This window comes from Zeus faber, assembly GCF_960531495.2.
Source record: "Zeus faber genome assembly, chromosome: 8".
Lineage (NCBI taxonomy): Eukaryota > Metazoa > Chordata > Actinopteri > Zeiformes > Zeidae > Zeus > Zeus faber.
Window position 1 is genome coordinate 23,567,805 of NC_137195.1, and position 19,658 is coordinate 23,587,462.

Sequence of the window (19,658 nt, forward strand, 5' to 3'; positions counted from 1 at the left end):
ACTGCCTCTGCCAACTTGACTTCTTCCCATAGTGCATCCTGGTGCCTTCTCTTCCACAACTAAACGGTGGACATGTACCCAGCCGTCTACATGATGTAGAACAAAACGTGATTCATCAGACCAGGCCACCTTCTTCCATTGCTCCATGGTCCAGTTCTGACCTTCACGTGCCCATTGTAGGTGCTTTCGGTGGTGGACAGGGATCAGCATGGGCGCTCTGACCGGTCTGCAGCTACACAGCCCCATACGCAGCAAGCTGTGATGCTCTGTGTGTTCTGACACCTTTCTATCATAGCAGCATGAACTTTTTCAGCAATTTGTGCTACAGTAGCTCTTCAGGATCGGACCAGACGTGCTAGATTTCAGCAGGGACGACGCAGTTAATATAGCACTGACCTAGAGAGTCACTGGTGCAAAACCGTTCACAGAATATTAGGTGTCAAACATTTTAAATGTCACTTAAAATCAGTATGTTCATATATAAATTAATATTTTAAATGTCCTGTTTGATGTTTAATACAATGACACTAGTAGAACAAAACATGGCTCAGTGACGGACTCATGGTTTTCAGTTGGTTGTGTATTTATTGAGCTACAGCAGACTTGATGTAGAAAATGAAAATAACACAAGCGGTATTCCACAGCAGCCAACTGAAGGGTTATAGTATCCCAGACACTTTGTTTTTGTTTTGAACAGGAAACTTTAAAGTAGCAGCGACGGACATTCAGCCAGTGTACGGCCGGTTCAACCAGAGTTCCAAAGCAGGGCGAAGGGTCGATTCCGTCGGTTCCAGAGGTCCCTTTTCTTTGGAAATTAACGCTTTTTTGATCAAAGAAATGAAAAAAATACATGCTGGGTTCGGTGCAACGAAAAGTTCTGTGCAATACTTTTCCCATCAAATCAAATTCTGAGAGGGATTGCAAAGTCCAAAATACAAAAGTAACTTACTTGATCTCTATAGCTGTAATCTGTTAATTTAGGAACTGTATGCTTGGTCACTGTAAACCGTCAAAACCATGAAATGATGAATTTCGGGGCTTTTTAAATACTGATTGTACGCCACCCTGCATTTAATGGAAGGAGCGTTTTAAAAGCCAGAAACAGAACAGGTGGAGTATGCACAGATCACAATTGATAGGAAAAAAAAAAAGAAAGAAAAATAGAAAGTACATTTGAAACACCAAAGAACTTGTTGACCACGTCGTACATTCTCACCACAGACTGCCTGGCACCTTCAGCCGAGAACGCTTTGGATTTACAATTTCAGATTATCTTTTTTTTTTTTTTTTAAACCATTCTATTTTCACCCCCACGGAGCGCGAGGCAGTGAGAGTATTATGTCTACGCAAGAGCCGGCGGCAGAACGTCAGAAAGCAGAGAGCAGAAAAGGCAGCATGGTGCGAGACAGACATTCTTCTCTGTTCTCCTTACAATTTCTATATATCAGAAAAGATAGAAGGGAAAAAAAAAAAAAAAAAAAAGAAAGAAAAACAATGGAAGTTGAACAAACACCAGGACTGATGCGAGAAAGCAGCAGCAGCCAATTGTAAAGATACCCTAGGAAGTAAAAGGAAAGGTTTACATGTACAGTGCATTCATTCATTTGCCTCATTAATAACTGACATCTATGGTCTGTGTCCGTCTTTCCATTTCCGCTCTGCTTGGGTGTTGCCGGCAGTGAGGGGCCACATTCACACTGCGCCTCAACCTTCAGGTCTTTTACTTTCCCCTCGGCGGTCAAGCCACCGGACTGAGTCGAGGATCCGCGATGTGAGGGCTACGCTGAACCGTTCCAGGTCCTTGTGAAATCTGCCGCTACCAGGGATATATACATCGATCAGCCACGACATTAAAACCACCTGCCTAATATTGTGTAGGTCGCCCTCGTTCCGCACAAATAGCTCTGACCCGTCGAGGCATGGACTCCACAAGACCTCTGCAGGTGTGTCCTGTTGTTCCAGCACATCCCACAGATGCTCCATCAGATTGAGATCTGGGAAATATTTGAAGCCAAGTCATTACCTTGAACTCTTTGTCATGTTCCTCAAACCATTCCTGAAGAATTTTTGCAGTGTGGCAGGGCGCATTATCCTGCTGAAATAAGCCACTGCCACCAGGGAATACCGTTACCTTGAAGGGGTGTACTTGGTCTGCAACAATGTTTAGGTAGGTGCTACGTGCCAAAGTAACACCTACATGAATGCCAGGACCCAAGGTTCCCAGGACCCAGCAGAACATTGCCCAGAGCATCACACTGCCTCTGCCGCCTTGACTTCTTCCCATAGTGCAAGCTGGTGCCGTCTCTTCCCCAGGTAAATGACTCACACGCACCCGACCATCCACATGATGTAGAACAAAACGTGATTCATCAGACCAGGCCATCTTCTTCCATTGCTCCATGGTCCAGTTCTGATGCTCACATGCCCAGTGTAGGCGCTTAAGGCGGTGGACGGGTCAGCACGGACACGCTGCGGCTACGCAGCAATTTGTGATGCAGTGTGTTCTGACACCTTTCTATCATAGCAGCATTAACCGTTTCAGCAATTTGTGCTGCAGTAGCTCTTCTGTGGGATCGGACCAGACGGGCTAGATTTCGCTTCCCACTCTCATCAATGAGCCTTGGGCGCCCATGACCCTGTAGCTGGTTCACCAGTTGTCCTTCCTTGGACCACTTTTGCTAGGTACTAACCCCTGCATACCGCAAACACTCCACAATACCTGCAGCTTTGGAGTTGCTCTGAGTCGTCTAGCCATCACAACTTGGCCCTTGTCGATGTCGCTCAGCTCCTTACATCCTACAGATCCTACCCCTTGACAGGTGCCATTGTGACAAGATGAGCAATGTTATTCACATCACTTGTCAGTGGTTTTAATGTTGTGGCTGATCGGTATAAACCTAAGTGCCATGAAGGACCGTGGCTGATTAGCAGCCTGCTCTTTGAGTTGTTGGTTGTTGTTGAAGCATTGCGGCTTCTTTGATTTAGAAACACATTCTTCATTCAGGGGGCACTAATCAAAAGATATTTCTTGGAAAAACAAAAAAACAACAAAAAAAAAAAGTAACAAAATCTTCCCTCACAGCAAAACTGTACAAAGCCTTGTTTTGTTGCAATACAGAAAAATATTTACAAGGGCTGTTAAAAAAAGTGTAGTAGTTGTAATAGTAGTAGCAGTAAGTATTAGTAGTAATAGTAAGAACAATGCATCAAGTCCAGCTTTGGCACTCTTCTGTCTCAGCCCCACACATCACAGGTGGAACTTCCACTCCCACAGCGCTTTGCATCGTCACCACAGGCAAGAAGGCGAAAATCTTGAGTTCTGCTTTTGCCCATTGCGAACAACCAAAGGATTCCTTCTGAAACAGATTCAAATAAAACAATTGGAAAAAAATATATATGTACACATTTGGCTTCATCATATCAAGCAGTTCAAAGCGGAGACAAAAAAAATGGGGTCATTGTTTTTCTTTTAAAGTGGTGGTATTATGTTTAATGAGTCTGGGTCCAATATTCAGCAACATGAGAAAGCAGTACTGTATTAAGGTGATACAACATAGTGGAAATTCACTTTTTGTCTACTGACTATCTTGCAAACTGCCAGTTTTATTGATTGTGATGTTCTGGCACTAGGTGTTAGTCATTAACTAATCTGAAGTGCTGGTTCACAGTGAATCATCACAGATGGAGAAATGGTGCATTATGCTTTAAAAAAAAAGTTGAGGGTGAGGCTGCTGAAGATCTTGTTTCTATGTTTATCTTGATCTACGGTATCCCTTAAATAACTCAACTTTTGAGGTGCTGGAAGGTGGATGTCCCTAATTTCACAGGAGCTAGGCTAGTTGATCCCCTCTCAGTACCTCAGGGGGACTTGGACTTGGATGTATTCTTCCAAAGGTACAACCCTATTCAGTAATAAACCTTGTTGTTTTGGTTCATATTAAATCACATTGCTAACAGAACGGCCATTTCTCAGCGTCGAGGTTTCAGATCAGGTGTCTTAGCTGAGCTAAACAGTGTTACCTAGAGTCAGGCAGGTTTTGGACCTACCGTCAGCCAGTGACCCTCCCAGGATGCTCCAGGGACAGGATTTCTGTGTCGGACGCCAGCTTCGGTCTCTCCACTCCGCCGTCGCTGCCCTCTCCCACCGCCACCATCACCTTCACCCACCTGGTCGGGACGCGGACACAGGTCAGCGCTATATCAAGGACAAACTAAAGGAGAACGTTTTTCTTTGAGGGGCGGGCGGTAAAAAAAAGAAAAAAGAAAAAACAGCGGGATTTTGTGTTTTAGCGAAGGTGCTCGAACTGATCTTCAGATGCTGGATGTCGAAAACTACTCGAGTGTTTTACAGTTCAGGAGTGGAAGAGAAAATGATATGGCTTTCTTTAAATACAGTGTCTGCAGGCAAAATACTTTTAAATGCCACTTAAACTGAAATGTAGGACCTTAGCTGCAGTGAAAATTCAAATATCTTGAGCAGTATGACATCCATTAGATCCTCTAATCTAAGCTATTTCATTTCAGGATTGAAATGTACACTGACAAGTGATCCATTTTTGTTTCATTTAATTCTTTGTACATAATTAAAAATTTTTTTTTTTGGTCTTCGCCTATAATGAAATGAGAGCAAATTGGGAAAATGGTTTTGGATGTCGCCTTGAAATATTTGAATATTTAAGTCACATGAAAACCCGATGTTAAAACCTTTTTATATAACCGTATGACTTTTAAACGGCCCGACCTGTAATAGTGAAGTGCTCTGTCAAAACGTGATTTTGAATTGCAATGCTCACAAGTTATAATACCAAAGGAATCCATATGAAATCCAATGAGATATTTATTTTTATATTATAATTGGAAGGTCCCTGCTAGTGTCTGTCGGACAAGGCTGCTGTATGAATCACAGACTGCACAGTGACATCCAACAACGGCCATGACTGAGTTCAACTTTGAGCCACTTGAGCATGATAATTTCACTTGTCATACAAAACGTGAGTCAGTCTTTTTCTTTTCTGCTTTGAGCTCATCTGCAGCGGTTCTAGAATATGAAGTTCAAGCAGGTTTTTCAGGGGAGTAATATTCACATGAATGTAGACATTTCAGACGTCATATGATGGAACACATTTCTTAATGTGTCTAAATTAATGATGAGAAGATATGATCCAAGACTTCTGAAAAACTGATGAAAATAAACTAGAGTTATGTAATGTTAGTACAGTACGACCTGAGACTGATTTGGGTAAACTTTTCTACACCAAAATGCAAAACATTCACACAATCACTGTTGGTTCATTTCAAATCTGCATTATGTGGGGACCTCACAATCCCGAGCAACATGTTAATGAGCGGAAATAGTAATCAAAATGTGTATACACTAGGAATTTGTTCTGTTGATGTTTGGTGTATTTCATTACAGATCTTAAACATAAAAAAAGCTGTCAGTCCGAAACCCCCCAGAAAATAACAATTATAATAAAATAGAAAACAAAAATACTATTCAAAATTGTCAAATATATACAAATAGCATCAAAAAATAAAACATTTAATAACAAACAAAACAAAACAAATATATACACAGATATATAAAAACAAACAGAACATACAAAATGTGATATGATGCACAGGAGAAATGATATAAGGCTGTGGCGGACCAAGGGGCGTGGTCAAGCACCAGCTGCAGACGACAGCACGGTTGTCTTTCCCGCGGCCGCCAAACTGCCTCGAATCGGCCGAATCAGGGCCTACGCAGTGCTGATTGGTCTGACTCGAGGCATGGAGATTTCTTAATGTTTGTCTGTCTTGCAGAGGGAATCGGCGCACGGGCTCGTCAGCCGACCAGGAGCCAGAGTGGAACGCCATTCCTCCTGTGCCCGAAACCATTATTATTATTATTTTTTTTTTATATATACTTCTGACCTGAGAGCTCCTCGTTGCTCTATATAATAAAATTCTCGCCATGTTGGCGCATCATGGCAAAAAGGACTCCTCCCTCCCTAAACCTTTAAATGTGGGCAGAGACTCCCACAAGTGGCACCTGCACAGGAACCCAGGAGGGGCAGGGCGCTGAGTGAAAGGCGCCCGAGGAGCCGATCCGCTGGCTGCAGAAACGCCTGGCGGACCTGGAGGAGGAGCGGGACTACCTCTCCTCTACCACGTCAGCACCTCTTATATGACCCGGGGGCTCGGCTCAGAAAATTTGCACCGGGTGTCAAGGTGTTAGTGTTGCTCCCTACGTCCAGCTCTAAAATGCTCGCGACGTGGCAAGAGCCTTTTGTGGTCACACGGCAGGTTGGCGAGGTCGATTATGAGGTTGAACGGTCTGCCAGGCAGGGGGCGACACAGATTTATCACCTAAACCTCTTAAAAGAATAGAGGGAGGGGGCGTCCGTGGCTCTGGTCACGCCAGTCATTGAGCCGGATGAGTTGGGGCCGGAGGTTCAAAAAGCGGCCGATCATACCGCGGCCCTGTTAAGTGACCATCTCTCTCCGTCCGAGAGGGCGGACGTAGCTGCACTTCAGCGTCGCTTCTCTGATGTTTTCTCCTCCCTGCCAGGCCTCACGTCCCTCATACACCACCATGTAGAGACGACCCTGGGGGTGAAGGTGCGCTCTCGGCTGTATAGCCTGTCCGAACACAAACGCAAGATCGTGCAGGCGGAATGAGAGGCCATGCTGGACATGGGCGTAATAGAGGAGTCCACGAGTGACTGGTCTAGTCCCATTGTGCTGGTCGGTAAGCCAGACGGGTCGGCCCGGTTCTGCATAGACTACCGAAAGGTGAAAACGGTGTCAAGTTCGACGCCTATCCGATGCCCCATGTCAATGACCTTCTCGACCCGGTAGGTGCGGCTTGTGTTTTCACGACACTGGATTTAACCAAGGGCTAATGGCAGATTCTCTTGTCTCAGGAGTCCAAAGAAAAATTGGCGTTGGCCACTCCGTTTAGCTTAAACCACTTCCTTTCGGTGCCCCAGCCACCTTTCAGAGACTCATGGACTGCGTCCTGCGTCCGCATTTAGCATACGCCGCGGCCTACCTAGACGACGTAATCATTCACAGCGACACCTGGAAGCGGCATATGCAGCAAGTGGGTGCAGTGCTTGAGTCCCTGAGGCGGGCTGGGCTCACCGCCATCCCAAAGAAGTGTTTTGTGGGACGGAGGGAAGTACGTAATCTGGGGTACCACTTGGGTGGAGGCCTGGTCAGACCCCAGCTTGATAAAACCATAGTGGTTGCAAACACGCCAAGACCCAAGACCAAGAAGGAGGTGAAGCAGCTCTTGGGGCTGGCCGGCTACTATAGGATGTTTGTCAGCTGGACGGATTCCCGGCCTAAGTCGGGCGGTGGGGGTATGTGGCGAACCAAGGGGCGTGGTCAAGCACCGGCTGCAGACGACAGCACGGTTCCCGGCGCTGATTGGTCCCACTCCAGGCATGGAGATTTCTTAATGTTTGTCTGTCTTGCAGAGGGAAACAGCGCATGGGCTCGTCAGCCGACTAGGGGCCATAGCAGAACGCCATTCCTCCTGCGCCCCAAACCAAAATTACTATTTATTATTATTATTATTATTATTATTAGTAGTAGTAGTAGTATTATTATTTATACTTCTGACCTGAGAGCTTCTTGTTTATCTATATAATAAAACTCTCGCCATGTTGGCGCATCATGACAAAAAGGACTCCCTCCCTACACCCGTACCTATGGGCAGAGACTCCCACAAGGGCATAAATTACAAATATGACGGATTACTATGTACTAACTAGCTTATTACGGTAGGTTATTACTTTAGCACAAACCGCTCCACCCACCTTTCCTTGTCGGGAGCGTTGGTGGCAGTTGGATCCGGCCGCGTCCTGCTCAGGTCCGTGACGCTGTGGCTGAGTCTGTTGGTGAACCACTGGACCAGGTCCTGGTTGCTCAGCTTGGAGCAGTCTGCCGCCGACGCCTGGCTCTGACCGGCCTTTTCTTCAGCACCCTGAGCTTCACCAGAGAACACGAGACCATTTGAATGATGACTGACTGACACAGAATGATGTTAGTACTCTGGATTATGTACATGCACCAATTTTCACTTTTAGATAAACGCAGTTGCAAATACTGAAATATGTAATTTTGTTTGGTGTGAAGTACTTTGAGGGCGTTCATTCGTCAGTTCACACTAATTTGTAGTATTAAAATATTCAATTAAGGATTTTGGTGAATAATTTTTTGATTTACAGTATTGAAGCTCTATTCTGAGTCATTATGTTGTGAAGCTTGAACTTTAAGTATAAACCTAACATTTACAACTTAGCTGCAGATTGTTGCAACACTCACATCTTTTCTTATGAAGTGTCGTGTGTTCCAAAGGTATTATAAATAGTATTTCATTAACATGGGAACTTTTTAACATTTTATTTAACAATACATACCAAAAAAGTAACTTTAAGTAACATTTTTGTGTAGCCCCTGCAGTTCCTCTAGGGGTACGAGGAACCCCCGTTTGAGAAACACTAACTTAGAAAGCACTTTTCTATGGATGTTTTATTTGTTGCGTCTAAAAAAGGAAATAAGAAAGTGTTGGATTGAGAAAGCCAAGTTCCCTGCCTTCCACAGGTACTGCAGGTTGACTAACCTACCTTTAAGGATCTTGGCTTCTTGGGGGACAGGTTTTTTTTTTTCTTCGGTGTTCCCGTTCTGTTCCTGCTGCTGGAATCCTTCCATCCAGTCCAGGGTTTCCCTGCTCTTCAATGCCGAGCGGTGGTCTTTGAACCAGCGGACGATGTCGGTGCGTCCCAGCCCCGTCTGGACCTCCAGCTGGCTGTACTCCTCAGGAGACGGCCACTGGGTCCGACAGAACACCTGCCATGGCACGTTTTAGACTTAACACTCATTTTAAAGACGCAACACACAACATGAATATGAGAACAAAACACTTGTAAACAAGTATTTCCAATGGGATTCTGATATATAAAAACATACATATAAAATCATATAAAAATATGCTAAAAATGACTACTATATACAGCATATAGAGTCATTTTTTAGCATTGTGATTTTGAGAGTACGGAATTCCATTTTTCAATTACGACAGGTTTTTTTTAACACTGTACAAAGGTTCCCCCCCCCCAGTAAAAAGTGAAATGTAATGCTCTGGTGCACTTTATAATGAAGCAAGGATCTGTGTGAGTACCATCAGTCACCTTTGGTTGGAATGTCAATTTTTTACCGGAAAAATCAATATAATTTTTACAACCCTAATTCACAACACAATGTCTCCTGATCCTTCAATTTTAATCTCCTGTCCCAGTTTCCCCTCCTGACACCTTTTAATTGGCGATTAACCGGAGCTCCGGCAGCCTGCTGTTTTTTTGCTGTTTTATGTAAGCAAATATCTCACATAATTAGAGAACGTGTGAACCAGTAACTGACCCTGTCATTGTAGTTTGAGTCATTGAAAGGACTTGGAGAATGAAAGTATTGAAATGAAGTGTGGCCTAAGGAGTTGCCAAAGATAAACTTACATACAGAAATCTAAATGATGTCCTTTGCAGAATGTAATGACGCTGCATTTACTGTTATTAATATCAATCATAATAACTGTAGTTTATATGGTGCCAAGACATTCAAGACATCCAGTCTTTGTTGATAATAAACACAATCAGTTTTAAAAAGCTGGGGAAAACAAAAACAAAAAGCGAATAAATAAGTGCATGGAAAGGCTGGCCCATCTGAATAGGAATTGGCCACTAAATTCTTTAACAAACTTTGCATTAGTTTGTGTTTTAGTCCGGACAATGAACAATGACTGTGACTTATGCCCGACTCGACAAAGACTGACAAATGTTCTGAGTGTAATGAAATTGTCTCATTGTCGTGGGCAAAAAACTCCTACCTCTCGCAGCAGTGTGAGCGAGCGGCTGGCGATGGGGGCCGGGCTGGTGGAGGCCGAGAGGACGGGGGGCCGGGGCGAGGAGGAAGAGGAGGATGATGTGAAGAGGGGCGGAGAGATGGAGGCCGAGAGGATGGGCGGGTGGGGGGAGGAGGCCGCTGGCCGGGTGGGGGGAGGGGAGGACGAGGAGAGGACGGGTGGGTGTGGGGAGGAGGAGGAGGAGGAGGAGGAGTGCTGGTGGTTGGAGGCTCCATTGAGGAGCAGCAGCCGGCCCAGGCGCTCAGGCCGCTCCTCACCGCTCCTGGGGGCCACGGTGAGCAGGGCCTTTTCCATGTTGTCCCTCAGGGCCCTACGCTCGGAGAACCAGCAGTCCACCTCCATCTTGGAGAGCCTGGTCTCCTGGGCCAGCTGGTCTGCAGCGGGACAAGGTCAGGAACAAAATTCCATCCACTTGAGTATAACACATTTTATTTTTCTCCATTCTTTTTATTGCTTCGCAGACTGTTTAATCTATTATGTTATGATCTCCTATTTGCCTACATGTGAACAATAAAAGTTGTACCAAAGGTACTTTGTATTACTTGGTCACATCTCAGCCAGTTGAAGTCTGATATTGCTATAAAAAACAAAACTTTGAAAGGATTGATTTAATTAAGTCAAGCAAGGAAGTTTGTTTTCCCCCCAGGAACCGGTGAACCATATTGGAAACAGATGCTGCTGTGGATACTGCATACTACAAATGTGTACTGTCGTCCCCTGGCTAGCCCTTGTGATGAACCGAGAAGCAGCCTTCCCCTGCCAGTACACAGCCTTTCCTCCACCAAGAGTCCTGCCAAGCCTCCTGGTGGCCACACACGGTAACTGGGCATCCTTGCGGGCCCAAGCTACCTCGGCAGAGGACCTCAGAGCTGCAGTGGTCCCCACAGGTGCGATGTGCAGGCCAGCACAACGTGGACACGCCCTGGCGTTTGCCAACCACTGTCCCCGCTGCCTTGTGGGTAAGTCCAGGAAGACAAAGGCTCGGGGAGCACACCCTGAGAGGAAAGCAAGTGTTGGCAGGCGTACCATAGGCGGTCTTCCAACAGACCGGAGCTCTGGCAGCCTGCTGCGGTTGTGGGGAGGTGCTGTGGGTCTTGGATCGTTTCCTTGTCATCAGAGCGAACTTCCCCACAGCGAAGAGGCGGTAAAGGAAGAAGCAGCATCCTCACTCTAAATTATTTCAAGCGCTGGTATCTACTACTCCTTAGTGGAGCTTCATGAACATCACCTGGCAAAACGGCAGAGAAGAAAGATGTCCATGACGGCACGAGGCCTTCACATGTCCTGTCTGTGGCAGACAGTGTGCATCCTGCATCGGACTCTGCAGTCATTAACGGACTCACAAGCAGTGGACGTCATCTTTGGCCACGATGGACTACCAAAATAAAGCAAATCATCCTCTGATAGTGTGTAGTATGTCAGGCTGGTATTTCTCACACACTATTTGATGCACACTGTAGTTTAGGTTTACGCTCACATACTAGCATGCCATACTAAATAGTATAGTGGTAGGCCATTTTGGATGCAGCAAATGTCTTCTTCCTCCGATAGGAAACCAGGCTGAACATTAGCTCCTAATCTCGTCATGCAGACACCCCCGAGACGGATTCACAGCCCGATAGATACAAAGTTCACAGCTGCAATGAGAAAAGTCCATGTGCAAGAAAAAAAGAAATATTTTTGAGCGCCAATTAGACACCTCTGTGGCAGATACCACACAACCGCAGTGACAGCATATCGTGTCCCATTCAAATTTGAGCATCTTCATGCAACGTACCACTGGCGACTGCTTTGTGAGCACACTGAACCGAGAGAAGGAGGTGTCTTTTCTTTTATTGCAGTTTTCATGCACCGGTGGTTTACCTAGCTCTGCCTCAGTTGGGGAGCCGCTCTTCTGGAAGCTCTCCTCCAGAGCCTTCAGCTGGTCGGACGACTTCCCCTTCACTCTCTCCAGCAGAGGAAACTGGCTTGGCACCGCCCTCTTCACCGGACCCTCTTTAGACGCTGGTGTCACCTCTGCTTTCACCAATACCGGTGGTGGGGGAACACCTAAGAGTTTCAGGGAGTTAGGGATTATTTTTTATTTTAAAATAAATTGTCCCTTACAATCAATTACCTGACATTTGTTTAGGCTAATGAAAAATCTGTACTACAGGTACTCCTTACTTACACCTACAACCAGGTCGTTTAGCGAATTGGTCGATAAGTGAGGACCCGTGTTATTTCACGGTAAGGGGGCGTGGCCATCGTGAACGCTAGTGTAGTGAATACTGATAGACTGCAGGAACGAAAGCGAGACTGAAAACGGTGATGAGATGTTTACACTGTATATACTTTATATAGTGCATATAGTGTATATATATATATATATATATATATATATATATATATATATATATAGTGTATATAAAGTATATATAGTGTATAAAGGGTGATGCATGATGAGATGCTTGACACAGCCTCCTCCTGCTAGCATGCTGTAGTGTCCTTGAGCAAGACACTTAACCCCTAATTGCTCCTGATGGCTGCGTCCGTCGGTGTTTGAACAATTGTAAGTCACTTTGGATAAAATGAAATGAAATGAAACTGAGACGCCGTGGTAATACAGACTGGTCAGAGAGCTGGTCGTTAATTTAGCACCTGTATTTTAAAGTGGTAATCAGCAAGCTTATTTTGTTAAAAAAATAAAATAAAAACCCCATTTGATATTGTATTTTGCTGGCATTTATAAGAAACAGCCATGACATGCATTTGCGTTAAGTATGTGCTCTTCTATGTGCTGTTTCCCTGGTTGGTGGCGTGGCCTGCCTTTCACACCAAAGAGGAAAAAACTGAATGTTTTCGCTTTTTGGACCAGGGTCGAGATAAACTCGCGTTCGGTTCAAACAAAGCAAAACGGAAATTGTCCTCATTTCAATTACATATGAAGTGCTGGTTTTGGTGAGCGCAACAAAACTTCCTTTAAAAAGAAAGCCTATGTGTTTTCTGCCCGGGGACAAGGAGAGCGACGCCCGGGCAGCGGCCGTAAAACAAGTTTGAGCACCTTTGATGTTGAGGAGCCTCTGTTCGCTGAACCACTTCTTGATTTCTCCTCTGGACAGGCCGGTGGTCTCGATCAGCCTATAGATCTGCAACATGCAAATACATACGATATGCATTAGAAAAAATAATGACCCAATGTAAGGCAATTTACATGTTAACCTTTGTACACAGACCTCCTCCTCCTCAGGGAACGGACACTGGGTGTAGCTGCTCCTCAGCACCGACAGTTGCTCGCCCGTCTTGTTGGTGTCCATGGTAAAGCTGAGCAGTTTGGGCGACGCCATCTTGGTGGTGGCCGCTGGTGCCTGGATGGTTTGAATGATGGAGGGTCGTTTGGTCTCCGTGGCGACTAGAGGCGACGGCAGGGGGCGTTTGAGGGACTGCGCCACCTGGTGTTGAATGACATTAATTTCCTTAAGATTGGAAGATGTGACTTTTTTTTTTTTCCTCTCTCTCGTGGCTTCCATTTGAAAAGGAAAAATATTTGGAAGATTTAATTTCAGGAAAAAAAACAAAAAAAACAAAAAAAAAACATCAACCGGGACAATTATGAATTAGACATCAAGACTGCTCGCAATTTAAAAATGCACATTTCTAAACAGCACCAACACACTTGTTTGGCGACAGTTGGTCTGACTCAGATGATATTTGGCATGATCTTAAATCTTGCAACTGCTAAGCAAAGCAGTACTTATATTTTACACACTTTGTTTACTTTATCTTGGAAGTAAGGAATTACCCATCTAGCTTTTCCAAGGTTACCAGATCTTAAACTAACAACCTGTAGGTGAAGGTTCCATTTCTCTGTCCTTGTAGTTTATAGTTGATGTGTCTAAATGGGAACGGGCTTCTCAACCGCCTCTGTGCTTGAGAAGAGTCCTCCACACCGACGCCTGCTTGACATCCAAATAGGGGCGACCCAGCATGTCAAAACATTCACTTTAATACTACGTACCACATACATATGGATACACTAACAGCCAAACCACTAACTCCATCAGGAAAATCAATGCTGGAAAGTTTGACCACTCAACTAGTGAATATACCTCCAACTGCCCAGTTTTCGTTCATGGCCTTCGTCTGGAAAGACCAGATGCATGACTTTCTGCGACTGGGAGCAGATTAAACGCTTTCACAGGTGCGCAGTCAAATATAAACCTGGCTTGATGCCGTGTGTCTGCTAGCAGCACCATAGCGGGACTGTTGTCATTTGTTGGTTTGATTTCAACACACGGGTCCGCACCTGGTTGGCCACGGTGAGTGCCAGCGGAGCGCAGGTGACCGTGGAGCCATTGGCGACAGTCGTCAGCACCAGGCTGGTCTGGCCCAGGAGCTGGCAAGGTAGAGACTGGAGCAGAGAGGCCGCCGGTTGGCTGGGCTTGGAGAGGCTGCTGGGGCTGGAGTGGGAGCTGAGCTGGGAGGCAACCACGGTGAAAGTCTGAGGGGCCGACGAGATGGTGCCGTTGAACATCTTCTTCCTGGCTTCTTCTACCTTTTACAGAGGGGGGTTGGGGGCTATTTAGTTGTGGTTGCATACGTTTGCGTACCTAACACAATGTGCTTCAATTTCGTTTGACTTTTTGATTTTTCAAAACATACAAGCTCGATTTATTCTATTATTGAATACTTCGCTCTATTGCTGCTTCAAAGTTTAGAGATTGTATCTGAATTAAACTTTTAAGGTCTGATTTGCCCTAAGACGTGCACTATCTTCAGAACAGGGGTCTCAAACTCAAATTAGCTTGGTAGCCACTGGTCAAGTTGTCTTCTCCATCAAGGGAAGAACAAACCGTTGCACATCTTATTTTTAATACAACTTGCTGGACCAGATTTAACAATGCATTATACACACATGAAATTGTTTCCCAGGCCGGGTGTGGTCCCCGGGCCCGTAGTTTGACACCCCTGCTTTAGAAGTACTACTCCTGATACGTGCGTTCCCTTTTAAAAGGATTCAATAGATTGATTTCTCAACAAAACAGAAAGCATTATTGCAGTGAACTCGTGAGTGAGGCATGATGAGGAGGTGTATTGCAGGAAACTGCTATAAACACACATTGGGTAAGAAAGTGATAAAAGTACAACTAATTAAATATGGCAGATCAAAATTGTAATAGAATAAGCTCTGGGCCCTCTAAGAATTCCAGTGATATTTTTGCTCTGTTGTTTTAAGTGTTGTTTTCCCCTCCTTCCCAAAAAACTAGACCATGACCTGTTTGCAGCATTCGTGGAATCAGACAAGACAAGTTGAGAATACATGTGTGGCACAGTGACGCAGTGCATTGCACTGCTGCCTCACAGCAAGAAGCTCTGGGGTTCAATTCCCGCCTGGTGCACTGTTGGCACCGTGCTCCGGCCGGTTATCTCCCAAATAGGAGCCTTTCTGAGTGGTGTTTGCATGTTCTCCCCGTGCTCACATGGGGTTTCCTCCACCTACCATCTGTAAAGACCCCCACTAAAAACATGCACACATCATCGTCTGCCCAGCGATGGACACTTGGTACCAGGTCCCCGGCGCATCGTCGAATGCTGCCCACTGCTCCCGGCTGCCCCCCAGGAGGATGGACAAGCCAGGATGGGTCAAATGCAGAGGCCTCATTTCACCGGCCACCATCCAAAGCGTGCGTGTGTATGCATGTGTTGTAGTGTGGCGTGACAGTTAAAGATTCTTCTAGAAATGTACACAAAAAAGGAGCATATGTATTGATGTTTTGATTATTACTTACTTCCTCGGGTGACCAGCTGATTCCCTGTTTGAGCCGCTGTGCGGTGAACCAGACTTTGATTTGCTCCTCTGGGTGTTTGGAGGCTGCGGTGAGCCAGGACAGCTCAGCCTGGGTGGGGTATGGGAACTTGTTGAAGGATGATATGAGCGTCAGGTTGCCGTCCAGTGAAGGGTTGTACTTTGTTGTGTTGAGGGGCACTGCGATCTTGGGCACCTGGAATAACACAGTCAACAGGGTAAGCTTGCCTTTTAAATGTGATGGAAAAAGAAAGAAAATAAATCTCCCTCTTTCCAAGTTTCTCCCTGTGCATAGAAATGTGGGAAGACATCCAGCCTAGGGTGTTTATTTTTTACATGAAAAGGTCATGTAGATTCAATACGACTTTCAGCCAAACATGAGCTTTACTGGAATGTGGTTCTATTTGGGACTTTCCACTCTCAAAGCTGAATTATGCAAAACTCTGCCTCCAGTGACTGAAGTGGTATTACAACATGTCCTTAAAAGAGGTCAAAATCAACCTAACATTTCACTTTTCCTCACAGCACCTTTCTGGTCCAACTACCTTGTCAATTCAATATCCCAGTTCGAGCCTGGGTTGAAAAACAGCAAACCTATCCTTTAATGTCGCTTTAGGTAAGGGGTTAGTTTCTCTCCATCAGCGGCCACCAGAGATGGGGACTGGAGTCGGACACAGAACAACTTCAGACTATACGTCAGACTGGACTTCAGGATCGTCAACATAGGACATGAGACTTGACCTGGAGATTTGGGACTCGTGAACAAATCTTTCAAATCGAGTGTGTCGCCGCCGACAGGTGACGTCACATGCACTGTTTATTTTATTGGATAGTCACAATGAGTGATGTCACACTTAGCAAATCAGAAGCTCGAGCTCTGCCAACCACAGTCCACCAATCAGAGAAGAGATTGTTGGACAAATCCAATCAGCTTCAAGCCATGTGCAGCTTTTGGATTGTGTTCTTCTTGCCAGTTTTTTTGCTGTACAACGGCTGCAAAGAAATGTCTAAGGCCAAGTGTAGATGGAGATTGGAGACTTTCTACAACTATGTTGAAATTTATTTTTGCATACAGAGGCCACAATGAGCAGGAGATGGAACCGACCCCGATCAGTGAGAATAGTTCGCAAAACAAACACAAAAACGAGATAGTGCTACAAAAACTGGGCATATGTTTGTACACCGTAGAGACTCGCAGTAAATTGTGTATATAATAAAGGGTTATATTGGTCTGTGTTTTCATTCCATATCTTTCGATTGGGTTGTTCTTATATATATTTTTTCAATAAAAATGCTATTTACGTTGCCATAAGTATTTTAATCTATTATATTGTATAGATTCATTGCTGTAATTACTTTTGTTTTATTTAGTTTTAAATAAATAATTTTTTTCATGCACACTTGGCCTATACTGTATGTTGATGTGACAAGGAACAATACAATTCTGTACTTAAATGTGTTTTTCCATGTATTATCGCACCTCACCAGGTAAGTGAAAAAAACAATAAGAGTAGAGGTATTTCACCGGTGGCCGAGGCCTCCCACTTATTCCACACCACTCACGTCTCTTCACAATGCCAGACTAGAGTCAAGCTCATTTAATGTATATGATTTAAAGCTTCACACCATGCACTCCTTATATATTCATTAATTTGAATAACTCATCAACTGGGATATGCGAATAGATAAGTGTGTAATGATATACTGCATACATACTGTAAAATTCCTTAGAAATAGTTCTGTAGTAGTCTAAGAACACCTGACATGCAGCAGATAGAGTGCTTATAAGCACCATCAGAGACTTGACTCAGACTTGTGACCAAGGACTTGAAAATTGACTTGGACTCGGCCCTCAAAGTCTTAAGACTTGACTTGGACTCGTAAGAAATTGCTTTTGAGCATCTCTGGCCATTACCTGGGTGTAGTTTGGCGGCCGATGAAGAGAAGGCATGATGTGGGAAAGGCTGTCTGCTTTGAGGAGCGTGGTCTCTGGGATGATGACCGTCCCATTGACATTAACCGCTGTGATGGGTTTCTTTGCCAGTTCTGGTTTGCCCATATGAGAATCAGTCCGTTTAATATCTGATGACATTGTTTTGGGCTTTGCGATCTTGACCTGGGCGGATTTGCCGAGGTGTCCTGGCTCCTCCCCGTTCCTGGAATTGTTGGACGTGTTGTAAATAACCGCATTGTTACTACAGCCCTCAATTGTCTGCTCTAAAATCGTCTGATTGTTCAACTTGATTCGTTTAAACTTGAAGTTGCTCTCTCCTGGGTGACACCTCTCGTTGTGCTCCGTCAGGGAGTCAAACTTCTTTGTGTTGAAGTTACAGACGGCGCACAGGTAGAGGGGGTTCAGGATGACGTTGGGGTGGTTGGCATCTACATGCTCTTTAAAAGTGTTGAGGTTCTGGGTGGAGAAGGGACAGTATTTGCATTCGTAGCCGCCCTGCTGTCGGCACGGAGGCTTGGAGATGTCCGGCGGCTCCGTCACAGCTTTGTCTGGAGCCACCGGAGGCTGAGAATGCTTGTCCGTGTTTTCCGAGTCTGCGGCCGGCTGCTCCTGCTTGGACAGATCGATCTCCATTGCGCCTTCCTCAGCATGGTTCTCGCTCGTCTTCTGCGAAAGAGAAGAGTGTTTTCGGCTGTAGAAGGGTTAATGAACAATATCTCTCTACACATTCCATCTGCAGATCCATCACCTGTGCCAAAATTGTATTCATGCATTTGGTTGTTGAGGTAGAAGATTTGATGCAAGAATGAATTTATCGGATCGATGACTTCATCACATATTTTACATGAGTAAGAAATTGAACAATTAAAAAAAAAATTAAACTAAGGGTATGATGTTTGTTGCGAACCATGATAAAGTGGTAATCAACCGAGGAGGAGCTAATAAAACAAGATGCATAAATGTCTGATGAATAAGCACATGATAAGCATCCTGGAATGGCCCAGTCAGGCATTGGTTACCAGCTGAAACTAAATCAAGTCACGGTACCTCCACCTCCTGCAGCTCATCTTCGTCCTCATCCATCTCCACCAGGGTCCGGTCTGGTCGGATCATACAGGGGGTGGATGCTTTCCTTCGGCTTGCCATCGCTGTTTGCCTCTATTCTGGTGGACAGTTTTCTTGAAAAGGCTTCTATGATTGGCCAGGAATGAAAGCGATGGCGTATCGCGCCTGTCTGGAGAACGCTAATGGCCCAGCCCAGGATGCTGTGAGAGGCCTAGAGTGCGTGTCACCTGACGTAGGGCCCAACACTGCAAAAGAAGGGTTTATGCTTTAAGACGTCCAAAATGGAGTGCTTTTTTTTGGTAAGGGAGGCTGGGTCAATTCGGCTAGGCACAGAGGAGTTTCTAGTGCACAACGGACAAAGCCAGCTTGCAGGGGCAAGACAGTCTGAGGCTGAGGCCTATTGTTGCGACAAGGTTGGCTGGGGAGAGAAAAAGGAGGGCACTGGAATGTGAAGGTCCGATAGTAATGGGACTGTCTGAGTGGACTGGGCTGACTGGCAGTGTCAGCCCCAGTGGCGGTGGACCTCATGAAACTGCATTACAGGACACTCTACCTGAATGGGAGAGATGGACAGACAAGAGCTGGATTAGAGGGATCCTGTAAACAATGTGTCAAGAACGTTGTAGGAATGCACCAGTACAGATAATGGTATCAGATATCGATCCCATACATGGCTAAAATAGAGTGGATGCAAAATAAACAGTCATACGCACATAATATCCACGCCACTAAACAAGCCCATGAAGCCTGTTTGTTCACGAAATAATGAGTTTCTACAACACCATTGTTGTAGCTGCATGTAAGCAAACGCGCACGGGTGTTGTTCGGAGACGTTCGCGTGGCTGTTTGCTTTTATACTTGTAGGGATTGTGTGATTTTATGTATGATGTCACGTGTCCAGTAGGGGCAGTGTCACATTCAGTGAACCACAATGTACAGAAACC

General features: G+C 45.2%; 1 protein-coding gene across 1 annotated transcript; it reads right to left on the bottom strand.

The window, feature by feature from the left end:
- Positions 1 to 571: 571 nt before the first annotated feature.
- On the bottom strand, positions 572 to 18,941 carry zhx2a (zinc fingers and homeoboxes 2a). Its single transcript, XM_080005133.1, has 12 exons — positions 18,697 to 18,941; positions 17,611 to 18,315; positions 15,675 to 15,891; positions 14,196 to 14,440; positions 13,126 to 13,341; positions 12,954 to 13,038; positions 11,774 to 11,959; positions 9,875 to 10,284; positions 8,619 to 8,841; positions 7,809 to 7,980; positions 4,048 to 4,167; positions 572 to 3,356 (listed from the first exon to the last, which is right to left on the bottom strand). The coding sequence occupies exons 1-11, from the start codon at positions 18,793 to 18,795 to the stop codon at positions 4,050 to 4,052; spliced, it is 2,676 nt and encodes an 891-aa protein (XP_079861259.1). The 5' UTR covers positions 18,796 to 18,941; the 3' UTR covers positions 572 to 3,356; positions 4,048 to 4,049.
- Between the last annotated feature and the right edge of the window lie 717 nt (positions 18,942 to 19,658).

Coding starts and splice junctions, on each gene's coding strand:
- zhx2a (XM_080005133.1), bottom strand. CDS start 18,795: ATGGCAAGCCGAAGGAAAGCATCCACCCCCTGTATGATCCGACCAGAC. Junction 7,981..8,618: donor AGAAGCCAAGATCCTTAAAG/GTAGGTTAGTCA, acceptor TCTCTGGTGAAG/CTCAGGGTGCTGAAGAAAAG. Junction 4,168..7,808: donor AACGCTCCCGACAAGGAAAG/GTGGGTGGAGCG, acceptor CGTCCCGACCAG/GTGGGTGAAGGTGATGGTGG.